We start from the raw sequence: 14,459 nt of genomic DNA on the forward strand, positions 1-14,459 counted from the left end.
TAGTTAAATTTTGGTGCCATCTGATTTTCAGCTCCGTCCGTGGGGCTTGGCCTGTCCTAGATGGTTGGGGCATAGACTGGATATAATCAGTTATCTGCCTCCAAAGTGGCTATCGTCCCCAGAAGCAACGGGCCCAACTCGCAGTCAACAGAGACAGATCTAAATCAATACAAATGCCTGTCAATGTGACAGAGTCAAAATAAATGATGATGGGTATAAATAAATAATGTGTAAGCGCACTTTAAGGGGTTGAGATGGAGTAGGTTGGGATCCTGCTGGCATTGGGGAGCAGGCGTGAGATTAATTAGGGAGTTTATTGGAGCAAGTTGCAAAGATAAAGGAGGAAGAGGGAGACGCGGTACAGCTGCCATCTGAATGAAAGAGAAGTGGCATCTCTATGGCGCAGCTTGACGAACGAGCACCGGAGAAATTGAAGGCATCACCACTGATTTGAGCAAGGCACTTAACCTCCCCGGGTCTCAGTTCTTCCATCTGTCAATATAGAGGACTGGGTATTGAAATCAAGGGAACATTGCGAAACGTTTTGAGTTCTCCAGAAGGAAAGTATCACCATCATATATCTCTGGGTTAAGGAAAAGCTGTTATTCGGAAGAAGTGCCTGTGGCATATAACACCTGATTTGCCCCCAAGCACCAGTAACTCAGATGTCTTTGGGGAAGGAAGTGTTCTGATGCATCCGCATAGAAAAAAAAATAAATAAATAATAGCAGGTGTTCAGAGCCTGCAAGGAACGTACTTCTCTTTGGCATCACCTAAACAGCTTGGGCTCAGCCCCGACCGAGGCGGTAGACGCCCAGACCCAAATCTCAAATAACTGCCCCCTCCTTGCTCTTTTGGTTGGCGTCAGTCAATCGCAAGAAGAATCAGATGTTCCCTTGCCAGCATGACTGATACATTTCCAGTGGAGCTATGTTTATGTCTTGATCCTCGTTTGTGTGGTGTTCTGTGTTTTATAACTTGAGTCTCCAGGAGTTTTTCCCATGACTGTGTGTCATTCCTTATCACCCATAACCAAATATGGCAGCTTTAAATAGTGCTGTCATTTTTCTCGATTCACTCGTTGTGATATAATCAGGTATAGATTTCTGACACGGAGCATCTAATGGGGTTTCAGATTCAGAAAGCAACAATGAAAGATTTTTCCCCCCTGGGTATTTCTCAATTGAGAGACACAGAAGGAAGTAGTCATGAGCGACAGGGCACTAGAATTCATGTCTGTTTGCCCAGAGAAACCGCAGCAGTATGGAAGGACAGAGAGAAAGACGAGCTGGAGAGAGCAGGCCATATGTAGAGGGGCAACCACCACTGAGCTCCAGCCAGTTGACAAGGTGGGCCCAGTGTTTCTAGAAAGCCCCATTTTGCTGGAAAAAAAAAAAAACAACAACAAAGAAAGAAAAAGCCAGAAACCTGGATTTTTACATGACATCTCCCAATCATGTAATGTTAGCAACGGATACAGAATAGGTAAACATTGCAGGGTAGACAGATTAGGGGAGGGCTGTCTGTGGTAAGCCACCAGTGTGTCACCTTTGATCTAAGGTACCTCCAACCAAGACCAGAGAAAGGTGTGCACTCGTCCAAGACCACACAGCTGCAGACAGCTCATTCCAGTTTGCTCTCCTCCAGAAAAATGTCTGGGAGTTTGGTGGCCAGGTGTCTGTTCCTGGCTCCATCCACTGTCGCCTCTGACTCTGGCCAGGCACATCCCTGGGCTGGGGACAGCCCACATTTCCCCACAGCATTATGCTAAGAGCCCTGAGCTGTGTGTCAGAAGGCATGCATTTGAGACTCCACTCTTCCACTCCTCAGCTGTGTAACCTTGGACACATCTCTTGACTGCCCTTGGCTTTTGGTTTCTTCGCTAGTAAAATGAACATAATAATCTGCCTCATGGCACCGTCCTGAGGTTTACAGGAGAAATCTCACTCGGTGTGAGATCAGCCCGCAAACAAAAACATCAAGGGGCCTGTCACGTTAGCATCCTCATGAGAAAGACGTGAGTGTCCGAGAGGGGTGCTGTTGTACTCCACCACAGACACCAGTGGCTCTAAGGTGCCCCTGAGCCCGCCATGCCATCCCCGGGGGCGGGGGGGACACAGGGCAGTAGATAGGGAGCGCTGAGCACTGTTCCACTTGCCCAGCACAAAGCCTTTCTCAACCTAGGAAGTGACATGCCTCCAGCTGTTCCTTTGTTTCATCTGCTGAGGTCAGGGCTGAATAGGTCTTGGAGCAGCCCCTCTGCACCTTGGGTCCCAGTGCCATTGAAACCGGTCACCCAGAACCTGACGCAATGCCATCTGGGGCCAGACCCGCACTCCCCGTACCCTCCGCCCTGCCCTGCCCTGCCAAGGGCCATCCTGACTGAATGTGTATGGTGAATCTTGGTTTTGTCTCCATTTCCAGGGGCGCAAACCTGGCTATTTCTCCTTCCTGGACCCATTTTCTCCAGGCGTCTGGCTCTTCATGCTTCTAGCCTATCTGGCCGTCAGCTGCGTCCTCTTCCTGGTGGCTCGGTAACGCTCCTCTCCCCGTCCCTGTCCTCACACCGCCACCTCGCGTCCGCTGCGGAGAACTGCATGGGAGGGGTGGGGAGCAGGACACCTTGGCACCACACAGGAGGGGGTAGGAGAGGGACTCAGGACCCGACCTGTCCTCTGCCCTGCTGTCCACCTGGCACTACCCGTTCCCCCACGTACATGCACATGTTCCCTAATGTGCATGGTGAAGACAGGTGAGCTTGTCTGAATTTGCTTCTGCATCCCTCCTCTTCCCCTTCCTCTTCCCCCCCATCTCTGGGCCCCCTGCTTGTGGGGGGGGGGGGCTTGGGGAGAGAGCGTGGTGGGGAGGAGGGAGACAGGATTGATCACTATGCGTTTGGCTGCCCTGGCATCAGACCTCACCAGGATCTGCTGCAGAGTGCTAAGTGACAAGAAACAGAGCCTGTGAATCCAGAGTGAGGGGACCAGAGGCCTCGTGGCATGGGCGAAGGAGGAGGTTCCCTCTGGAGAGGGTCTGGCCCATCCCCTAGCCTGGATCTGCCAGTGAAAACACAGCTGCCTTGGTGAATGGGAGCCATGGAGGGTGGTACGCGACAGGAGGACGGGTTGGAGAGAGGCATTTGCAAGTTGTGTTGAGTTGAGACAATTGGTCCAGATCAGGGGTTGGCGAAAATTAATCCCTCCCCTCTCGCTAGAAATAGAAACTATCCCTGGGCCTACAGAAGAACCTGAGAGCATCCCGTGGCTAAGACCGCCCATGAATGTGCACAGAGAGGGTTGTTTCTCTCTGGGGCTGGGCCGTTGGATCAGCCTGGGCTTCAGGAGAGCCAGCTTACCTATCCGGAAACAGAACAAGCCCTTGTGGTTCACAGGTCACTCATTCAGAATCCCAGCTCCCTGCTCAGTGCTCAGCTGACCATAGTGGGGGACCAGAAAGGGCTGTTACCTAGGAGCAGAGAACCACAGAATGGGCTTCAAGGGAACTGGCAGTGACTCTGTTCCAGCTGCCTCCATAGCAGTCTCCTTTGCCTCAGGGCCACAGTGGCGGGGCCAGATGATTCTAGTGTATGTCCCAACTCTGCCTGGCAGGGTCTTCCCCAAGGGCATGTCTGCTCAGTGGCTCAGGGAGAGCATGTGCTCTCTCCAGTTGGAACACGGAGCCCCAAGGGACAGCGGAGTGCTTAACCCCCAGGGCAGCCCCCAGCCTGCCCAGGGAGTATTCTATCACCCAGCCTGTGTCTCTTCCAGTGGAGATCAAAGCCAAGTTGAGGAAAGTCATCCTGAACCCGTGAGATCCAGCCAGACAGAGGAAGGCCTTGCTTACAAGCCAGTAGTCTTCAAAGGCTGCTGTGTACCACTCATCTACCCTCTCGGGCCTGTAGGCACTGCCACTATCAAGGATCTGTTGTCACTGACAACAGACGAGACACGCAGGAGGTTGGCACGCTGCGTGACACTTTCCCTCTCCACTCCACCGCACTGTGTGCTGCAGCTTTTAGGAAGCTGTCTGCCTGAGCCCTGGCTCCACCTCCCTGAAATCCACTCTTGCCCCCTTCAATTGAGCCCCTGCGGGTAGCCAGCCACAGCTCTCGAGGGACCCCGAAGGCCCTGGAAATAGTCTTAGGGCTTGGTTCCTAGATATACAGACATATAAGCCCGCTTCCCCATGCCCACTGCAGCCTAAAGCTTTTCAACCAGCCCCAGGGGCTTCAACAACCCTTCTTCCCTGCCCTAGACATGCACGCACGCACACACGCGTGCACACACACACACACACACACACACACACTCTCACTCACTACCCCCAGGATCCAGCATTAACAAAAAGATTAACCAAAAAAATGTACTAAAGGTCTGATTATACCACCTTGTGTGTGTGTGTGTGTGTGTGTGTGTGTGTGTGTGTGTGTGTGTACATAGGATAATTTACCGACCTGAGGTAGGTACTGGTTTTCAAATAGGGTTCCATAGGGCAGGAAGGCTCTTGGGAGGCACCAGAGACTCTGGAGGTGAGAAGAAGCCTGAGCTCTGGAACCTCAACTCCTCTTCATCCAAACCAGTTCTGCTTTTATCTCTTGAGCTACTGTACTGCTGGGTAAGATTTTAGAGGTGAAAAAGAAATGTTTGGAAACCACTGATCTAAGGCAGCCGTTCCCAAGCCAGCTGATATCCGAGTCAGACAGGGAGCTTTTAAAAAGTTTGATTCCCAGGTCCGATCATCTCGGCACCTCTAGGGACGGGGCCGGGGAATCTGTATTTTTGGAGCTCACTTCCAGTGGCCTGTAGGCTTGGGAACCACCGAGCGCAAGCCAGCTCCGTAGGCCACAGAGAGAAGGAGCACATGTCAGGACGCGGGCCAACGATGACACGCTGGCATCATATTCAGGAACAAGAGGCGGCAGTGGAAATGTGGGCGAGCCACTGTAGAGTGAGTGCCCACGAGGCTGGGGGAGGGACAGGAAGACCAGTGATGCGAATAGTACCCTGTGAGCGCACGGTGCCTGCCCTGCTCGGCACACGCCCAGACACATCTCTCTCGTCAGAGCTGGGATGCTTTGCGTGGGCGACCGGCCAGGGCCACTGAGCAGAGGAGGGAAGGCGTGCGTCTGGTGGGCAGGAAGACGGGGTGTTCTGGGCATCAGGGAGGGAAGGTGGGGGCAGGGAGCTTAGAGCAGCCCTTCTCAACCCCGTGTGCCCATCACACTGACCTGGGGGGCTTTAAAAAATACTGCACCTGGACAAAACAAATCAGAACCTCTGGGAGCAGAATCTCGTCTTTGACATTTCTTTCAACGCCCCCAGGTGAGTCTGAAACAGAAACAGGGTGGAGACCCTCGGCCCAAGGGACGGTCTAGGCCAGTGTTTCTCAGCGTGGTCCCTGGACCAGTGGCATCTACATCACGGAAGAACTCGCATATTCTTAGGCCTCACCCAGACTTACTGAATCAGAAGCATCAGGGGTCCAGGCCAGCAGTCTGTGTTTGTTTGGTTTTGTTTTCAATTTTTTTTTTTAATGTTTGTTTATTTCTGAGACAGAGACAGAACATGAGTGGGGGAGGGGCAAAGAGAGAGGGGGACGCAGAATCCGAAGCAGGCTCCAGGCTCTGAGCTGTCAGCACAGAGCCCGACGCGGGGCTCGAACTCACAGACTGAGAGATCATGACCTGAGCTGAAGTCAGACGCTCAACCGACTGAGCCACCCAGGCACCCCATCAGCAGTCTGTGTTTTAACAAGCCTTCTCGGTGATTGCAATGTAGGCTAAAGTTCAAGAACTTTAAAGTTCAAGAACAAGTTCAAGAACGTGTTCAAGAACAAGCTGTTCTAGGCTGAGAGTTTTCTTTTCTTTTTTTTTAATTTTTTTTTTAACGTTTATTTATTTTTGAGACAGAGAGAGACAGAGCATGAACGGGGGAGGGGCAGAGAGAGAGGGAGACACAGAATCGGAAACAGGCTCCAGGCTCTGAGTTGTCAGCACAGAGCCCGATGTGGGGCTCGAACCCACGGACCATGAGATCATGACCTGAGCCGAAGTCGGCCGCTTAACCGACTGAGCCACCCAGGCGCCCCTAGGCTGAGAGTTTTCTAACTGGCTCTGTGGGGCCCTGGGATCCCTCTGTGACCACTTTGGGGACTAGGGGGTGCAGAAAACGGAGCTTCCCCGCTGTCCACCCCTGACACTCCCAGCTTCCAGTCACTTTATTCTAGATTTGGAGTTCCACATCATAATTTATTTGGGAAAAAAAAAAACAAAAAACATTTTTTTTTTTGATGAAAGAAAAACAGTTTGAAAACTGCCAACATACTCCAACCCCCTCAATTTGGGGGTTGGGAAAATCCAAGTCCAGCAGAGGGAAGTGGCTTACCCAAGGCCACAGGCCAGGTCCTGAAGCACAGAGGCGAGGCCAGAAAGGAGAGCCGCTCCCACTGACTCCAGCACTTTCCATCATGCCCACCCTCCGTGGCACTAGTCTATGTTCCTTTTCTCCCACAGGTTGACCCCCTACGAGTGGTACAGCCCCCACCCCTGTGCCCAAGGCCGGTGCAACCTCCTGGTGAATCAGTACTCCCTTGGCAACAGCCTCTGGTTTCCTGTTGGGGGATTCATGCAGCAGGGGTCCACCATCGCCCCCCGAGCCTTATCCACCCGCTGTGTCAGTGGCGTCTGGTAAGATCCGGGGCAGAGAAGGGGCCAGGCCCAGTGGGGTGGGGACACCAAGGGAGTCCTCAGATAAGCCCTGCTCTGGCTGCGGGTAGGCGGGAACCTCACAGAGAGCTCTGCCTTTCAAAACAGATTAGCAGGGAGCTGGGTTGCATTCCGCCAGCTCAGAAGGCCTGGGAGCACCGGGTTGGGCACACTTTGTGCCATCTTATCTGGTTCCTCTTTCCCTCTGCCTCAGAGGTCTGGATACAGAGGGGAGCCAGGGCAGGAAAGGAGATGCAGAAAACAGCCTTGTAAGGCCCCCGGCAAAGCGGCAAAGCGATTGTAACTTGCTGACCTGAAAATGACCTGAGGTTGGGTGGCTGGGCCTGCCAAGGCATATGCAGATTTATGCAAATGTGAGTGTGAAACAGGGCTTGGCTGCTGGAAGAATTCAAACCTGGCTGTCACATCTCTCCTCCTCTACCAGCTTTCTCCAACTTTGTGCCTCTGCGCCCGGCTCTGGGGCCTTGCCTGACCTGTCCACCTCAGCAGGTGTGGGGAAAGGCAAATTCTTAGTGGCTCAGAGCCGGACGGGACCTCAGGAGCCGTCCACACGGGCAGTCTGCCAGCCTCAGCCTGAAACTCCCTTCTCCTCTTGGCTCGTTCAGGGCGAAAAGAATACGGTCGAATGATTCGATGCATGGAAATGCAATTTGCAAACTTGAAAATGATACATAAATGTGTGGACTCATAGCTGCTATTTGAGCATTATGGGGGGGAATGAAACAGACATACATATGTGTGTGTGTGTGTGCACACGCGCGCGTGTGTGCGTGTAGCACAGAGAGGCACATTTGCAGAGTACCGGTCCCCACCCTCACGTAAAAACCCGCTGTCGGGTTTGGCTGTCACAGCCTATAGGACTTCCAACCCTGGTTCTCTCCCCTCCTTTTCAGCCTGTGTAAACCAAAGGAAAAGTGGCGTTTTCACCCTTGGACATCAGTGTCTGGACATTTACCAGAACCACTGGACTAGAGCTGATGGAGAGGTGAAAACGCAGCTGGGATTTTTGTTTTCTCTGCTAAATGATAAATACAGTAGGATTTAAAACATCTGGGCAAGGTGCTCACCCATTCTCAGATAGTGCCCAGAAATCACCAAGTGGATCAACGGGGACAACCCGGCTTAACATTCCACCGGGAAAAAGGGGCGGTCTTGGCAGGGAAAATCACAGAGTTCCCTCAAAATCCTGGAAATCTGGACAGAAGCCCTGCAGACAACAGAAGTCAGCTGCAGACTCTGATCTCTTTCTACCTGGGGCTTTGCCTTCCAGAGGGGGGTGTTCCCATGCCCTGCACGTAGGGCCCCATTGTCAGGTTCATCCACCTGTCAGATCCCTGACCCCCAGGACTTCCTTCCTGCAGACAATGTCTGCCTGAGCGCTTGGGAGGGCCACCAGTCTTGCAGGCTGTGCTGCCCTGGCCCACAGGGTCGCCAGTACTTTAAATAGCTGTCCTAGGGGAGCTCCATTACGCCACTCCTGAGGGTGTGTGTGTTGGGGGGGGGGGTGCCCGAGTTGTTAGGGAGCCCCTCTGCCTCTCGGAGTTCTGAGTTATCAAATCAGGGCCTCAGTTTGGTCAGCTCCCTGCAGGAGTGTGAGGTCAGAAGACAGGGCCATCGCAGCCTCCCTTAGAGTCCTCACCCAGAGCAAGTGACAGAAAATACCACGTTGCTAACAAGAATGCCAACTTTGCAACCAGTGATGCCCCTTTCACACGGGAGCAGGGGTCCCCTGACCCCTCTGGAGAGAGTGTGTGATTTGCTTCCTCAGCAGAGAAGATAGGCTTGCCTTGAGCTACTTTGTTCTCTGACCCATTCCCTTGTGACCAGTGGCATAAAGAGACACATGGCCACCCAGGGTGGAACAGACGCTGGAGTGTAGCCGTGGGGCTGAGGGAACTTCCCCAGCCAACTCTGAGTCAAGGCCACACCCAGGGCTCACTAACTCACGGCACTAGCCAGGGCACAAACAGCTTCAGAATGCCAGCCTCCACCTAGGGATGGATCACCCCACCTCCCTGGCCTCCTCTGGGGGACGGTCACGAGAAAGAACTTCCAGCAGTGTGTATGAGCTGAGGCAGCAGCAAGGAAGGCAGGTCTTAGGAATGGATGGACACCAGGCACTTTTAGGTCACAAATAGGGACGTTGACCAGATGGTCGTCATCCCATGTTCGGTGTAACGGTCTATCCCTGCATTTCTCTGTATCTCACATTCATCTGGTCCTTTACAGATTATTAGTCACCAATCGTTTGATCTCACAGTTCTCCAAAGACACGCAGAGCAGGCGTTCTTCTCCCTGAGCGGGCAAGCTCAGAGGAGGAATGTGGCTTTTCCCCTAAGGTCTCACAGGGGGAGGGGAACAAGGCCAGAACTAAACCAGCTCACCTCACTGGTGGTCTGGCATACGGATGCACCCACTGAGTCGGCAGATGCCCCTGTCACTTCACATCTGGGAGGCCGCCAGCAGGGGTCCTTGGACACAGAGGCCAAGGAGACAATGGGACTTCCCACTCTTAAAAGTCTCCCGGAAGCTGCTGGCCTCTGAATCCTGTGGCAAACGCTACGCTTTAGTTGGCAATGTCTTCATAATGACTAAAGCCTCATTAATTCAGACTCCACTAATTCCGAATTTGTGATTATCCAGCCTCACTTGTGCTTGGATGTGTCTTTGAATTCCCATAAACAAATGGATTGGGATTCAGATCCACACTGCTGACCAGATGGCGGAGGGCTTATTTAACCTACTTAAGTGAACAAACTAGTTTTAACGCCTTTAACGTGTATACCGCCTGACTTGCAAAATTATTCTAATTTTAAATGAGTTTGCTCTACCCAATAAAACACTCTTCTGTTTTGAAATAGCTTGCCCATTGTAAGGGTAGTTTCTAATTCCAGCTTCTTAGCACTTCAAAGGTGCCTGTCACCAGTTAATCTCAAAGGGTGTCTGGTTTTGTAGGACTGGTTTTAAAATATGGATGTATCACTGTGTTACTGGGCAAGTTTCTCATCAGCAAAATTGGGATAAGAATCTTGCCTCCCTTCGTTGTAGGGGGTACATGAGATTGTGTCTGTGGCTCAGGGCAGGTGCTCAGTACACGGTTGATGCTCATCTGATGGTTGACCGCATCATGAGAGGACGGGGGCAGCCGACCCAGCTCGGGTTGTAAACAGAGCCCCCAGAGCCGGCACCCTTAGCTCATTCCCTATCTCATTTCTCACGGTCTCCCGGACGGTCTCATGTGCATGGACACACCTCTTTTGAATAGCAACCCAAGAACCACCTCCTTTTGGAAATAAGAAAAAAAAAAAATTAATGGTCTCCCAAGCAACCTCACACACCCGATTCATTTCTGTTGACATCCTATGCCCTGCCTCCTTTCTCTCCCCCCCCCCCACCCCGACTGAGCTGGGACCTCCTTCCAAAGAGGGACACCTGGTCTCTCCTGTGTCGCAGCAGGACTGGGGAGGGGGGCTAAGACTCCTGGGCGTGCCTGGGCAACGATGACTTCCTGGTCTTTTCCTACATAGGTGGGCATTCACGCTGATCATCATCTCATCCTACACGGCCAACCTAGCAGCCTTCCTGACTGTGCAACGCATGGATGTGCCCATCGAGTCAGTGGATGACCTGGCTGACCAGACCGCCATTGAGTATGGCACAATTCACGGAGGCTCCAGCATGACCTTCTTCCAAGTAAACCCATTTGGTTGCTCACCAACATGGGGAATTGGGCAGGATAAAGTTGAGATGTTTGTCCTCTGGAGATAAAAACATCAATCCTCATCCCATTATCTCTTTTGAACACCTAGTTTGGAGATTCACTTGGGGCTCGTTTTTCCCCCCCTGCTGCAAAATACCCCTGGAATGAGGTCCCCAAAGCACTTTGGGGTTAATTTCAGCCTCCCAAAGTGTTGTGCAAGAACCGTTAGTGGGAGTCGAGATGCTTTTAAGCTTAACGTGTTGAAACTATCTTTGAATGGCAATAGTTTCGTATTTGTTTTAGTGGAGATTAGAAAAATACACATAAATGCAGCGAATCTAACCTGTACTTTTATTTCTACGACTGCATAGGTTGAGGCTAACGTATACATTTAAGTTTGGTTAAGTGGGTTAAATTTTATCGGCAGTACTTACATAAAGCAAGTTTAGAACACTACACAAATGTCTGAAGTATAAGGAACACGAAGATGAGTATGAACTGATTTCATATATCCCAAACTAGACAGGTGTCAGATCGGGACCCTGTTGGCTTTGAGGTTTCCTTGCAAGGCTCTGGAGAAGACCTTGCCGCAGTTGTGTATTAGCCAACAAACCAAGTGATTGATCACCAAGACTGGCAGATCTGGGCCAGACAAGAGGAGCAGTTTTCATATGCTTCGGGATCTCTAAGAAAGCATACTTACCCTGCAGTTAATAGGTGTCTAACCAACCTACCGCCCAAGAAGTCCATTTTCACAGGAAACAGGTCCAAGGCCTCCAGTTTTCTGTTTCCTAGACAGCCTCAGTGTCTATTGGCCCCATAACCACTGAAGGCATCATGCAAACCCAGGTGTGGATAGACCCCCAGAATTCTCTCGACCTTGTTCTTATTTGTAAAAGAGTAGCCAGTCCTGGATATGTGATTGACAAGTTGGTTTAGGATCAACAGAAAATAGCCGGCACTCTTCCTTCAGATGGTGTCTTTAGACGTCCTGATGAACCTGAATCCACCACCTCCAGCCTGAAGGACAGCAAAGGATAGTTCCAGAATTTCCGTTCTTAATTCTATCAGAACATGGAGGTTGGCAGTGGTAGACCTCTCAAGGGTAGATGGGGCAAAACCAATGATCAAACCAGTAGACAGAGTTTATAGTGCCTTAGGACCCTGTGCTTTCCTTGCTTTTCTGTAAAAGTTTATCGTAGGCACAATCCCCGCCTCCTGCCGTGATGCGGTGACAGTTGAGAGATGAAAAGTGAAAAGATTATTGAATATAATGAGAGGGTTGAGTAATAAAGGGGCCAGGATTTTAAGGTCTACTTTGATTCCCTCCCTTTTAAAACCACCATTTCCTGGGGTGACTGGGTGGCTCAGTTGGTCGAGTGTCCAACTCTGGATTTTGGCTCAGGTCATGATCTCCCAGTTTGTGAGCGCGAGCCCCACATCAGGCTCCACGCTGACAACGTGCCCAAGATTTCCTTCCTCTTTTCCTAAGCCTGCTTCCGTGTGTTCTTTTCCCAGAATTCCCGCTATCAGACCTACCAGCGCATGTGGAATTACATGTATTCTAAGCAGCCAAGTGTGTTTGTGAAGAGCACAGAGGAGGGGATCGCCAGGGTGTTGAATTCCAACTACGCCTTCCTTCTGGAGTCTACCATGAATGAGTACTACCGGCAGCGAAACTGCAACCTCACTCAGATTGGGGGCCTGCTGGACACCAAGGGCTATGGGATTGGCATGCCAGTCGGTATGCAGGAGAGGACCAGCCTCTTTGGGTAGCTCCATCCAGGCAGGGTCAGAGTAGCTAGGACCACTGAAGGCAACATTGAATTTGACAACCCTGTTCTAGAACCACTTAACAGGGACTTTAGGTGGGCATTTTCCAGGCTAAAAAAATAATAAGCAAACCCCCATACTTCCACTAATCAGTGATCAGTTCTCAATCTTTAGTTATTGAAGGGCTAGCTATCGATTTGCTAGTAGTTGATGAATTACTAAAGGGCAGGTTGATGCCCTCGGTGGATTCTTTAGGGCTTTTGTTCTCCCTCCTCCTGCTTCCTGCCCTTTGGCCATATCCCTTTTGAGGGTCTCTCTACTAGCAGTGGGAAGGAGAAGGAAGAAATGGTGAAGCTCCATGAATTTTGCTGCTAGTGTCCCTGGTGAAAGGCTTATTACAGAAGGAGACTGACATGATAGATGGAGTAGCTTCCAAATCATTTGTGGGTCTCGTGGACCCATCTACTCCAAATCAGCGTAGGTAATTGAGAATAGGTAGTGGAACTCTGTATTTAGCTGTGTACCTTCCAGTGTTTTATACCAAGGTAGGGATGTTTGGCTTCCAGAAAGGTATCCCAGCTGTGTTTTCTAAAGGATATTCACGCCTTGATAGTACCTCAACCGGAAGATGAGAGGGAACACGTTGACCGGCTTTTTGGATTGAAGAGGGAATCTGAAAATGTTCCCCAGATGCTTGGGACATGGACCCTTCCCCCACCTACCGCTGAAAGCCATGCCGTATAGGGCTGTCCTCGCCCAACACTCTTCTTATAGGAGGTTGTCCTGTACAAGGCAGCAGAGGGAAAGGCAGGAACTGAGGCCGTCAGACCAATGTGGGGAGATCAATATACAGTATACACAACTTTGCTGTTACCTTACACATGCCTTCTCTTGATCTTTACCTAACTCAGAACTCTGTGGGCTTCACTATATCCCTGTGGAGTGTGAAAAGCATGGTTTTGGAGTCAGGCAGACCTGGGAATGCACCTGGCTCCGGCCTGTGGGACCTCAGATAGGTTATTTAAGCTCTCTGAATCTCAGTTATTCTGTAAACTGGGGCAACTGAGGGATAAGCCTAATAATCCAGTCAAGTGCCTTACTACAGTGTCTCATACTTAGCCTGTTCAGGAGGAACACTGGTGCCCTCCCCATTTTTTCCATAGTCCCTTGTGTTATTTGATAAAAGCAGATGACTCCTTAAACACTGATCAGAAACCACACCAGTGACCGTAGGCAATGATACGGTTCATCTTCGAACTCTGTGAATTCTGATACTACGAATTCTATAAACTAGACGCCTCACTCGGGGCCCTTGAAAACCCACGTACTCCCTTCTTACCATCATATTTCATTGATGTTCATTAATATGCAAATTACGGGCCCCTTTGAGAAATGTATTGGCTTACATTTTATTTCAAGATGGTGGAGTAAACCACAAAACAAATGTAAGATGCACCTTGATAATACTCCAGCAATTTAAGAAATCTAGCTGAAATGTCAAATGCTTCCAAAGTTTTCGTGGAACACACCTATTAGAGAGTCGACCTAAAGCGGACCAACTCTAGAAATTTTTATCAATGACGAAGGAAAAAGGGAAGGAAACGCATTTATTCTATGTCTGACGTGATGTTATTTTCTTTTTTTCTTTTTATTTATTTTTATTATTATTTTTTTAATGTTTATTGACTTCTTGAGAGACAGAGACAGAGTGTGAGCAGGACAGGGGCAGAGATTGAGGGAGACACAGAATCTAAAGCAGGCTCCAGGCTCTTGAGTTGCCAGCACAGAGCCCGATACGGGACTTGAACTCACAAACCTTGAAATCATGACCTGAGCCGACGTCGGATGCTTAACCGACTGAGCCACCCAAGCGCCCCTAACATGATGCTATTTTCACACGTCATCCCACCTGTGAGTTAGATGTGGTCCTTCCCACTCTAGAGGAGAGAACTGAGATTCAGAGCTGGCAAGTTTCTTGTCCAAGGTCACAGAGTCAGTAGAGGAGCTGGGTTTGAGCCTGTCTCCAAATTCAGTGCTTCGCTTACTGCACCATGTTGCCGGAGGGGTCTCACCAGCTCGACAAGACGGGATAGGTGGGGAAGTGAGGTACGGGCTTGTCCGGGTTCTCAGATCAGGCTGAGAAGGGCAACGCACCACCCACTGATGAGCCAGAACTTATCTGAGTTGAGGTCACGTCCAAGAAAGCATGTGTGTCATTCTTACGCGGGAGGTAAGGGCATAACCAGAGAATAAGCAATGTGG

The 14,459-nt window shown here is 50.7% G+C and overlaps 1 protein-coding gene across 1 annotated transcript in view; it reads left to right on the forward strand.

Annotated features, from left to right (window-relative positions):
• GRIK4 (glutamate ionotropic receptor kainate type subunit 4) overlaps window positions 1–14,459 on the forward strand; it is a 299,620-nt gene that overhangs the window by 264,407 nt on the left and 20,754 nt on the right. Inside the window, exons 13-16 of the mRNA XM_047071432.1 lie at window positions 2,425–2,534; window positions 6,512–6,685; window positions 10,252–10,417; window positions 11,943–12,168. Coding sequence (XP_046927388.1) covers window positions 2,425–2,534; window positions 6,512–6,685; window positions 10,252–10,417; window positions 11,943–12,168 — 676 coding nt within the window. The remainder of the gene's footprint in view (window positions 1–2,424; window positions 2,535–6,511; window positions 6,686–10,251; window positions 10,418–11,942; window positions 12,169–14,459) is intronic.

This window comes from Lynx rufus, unplaced genomic scaffold (assembly GCF_022079265.1).
Source record: "Lynx rufus isolate CCGP_SWC_20201006 ecotype Redwood Valley unplaced genomic scaffold, mLynRuf1.p SCAF_9, whole genome shotgun sequence".
In the NCBI taxonomy this organism is placed as follows: domain Eukaryota; kingdom Metazoa; phylum Chordata; class Mammalia; order Carnivora; family Felidae; genus Lynx; species Lynx rufus.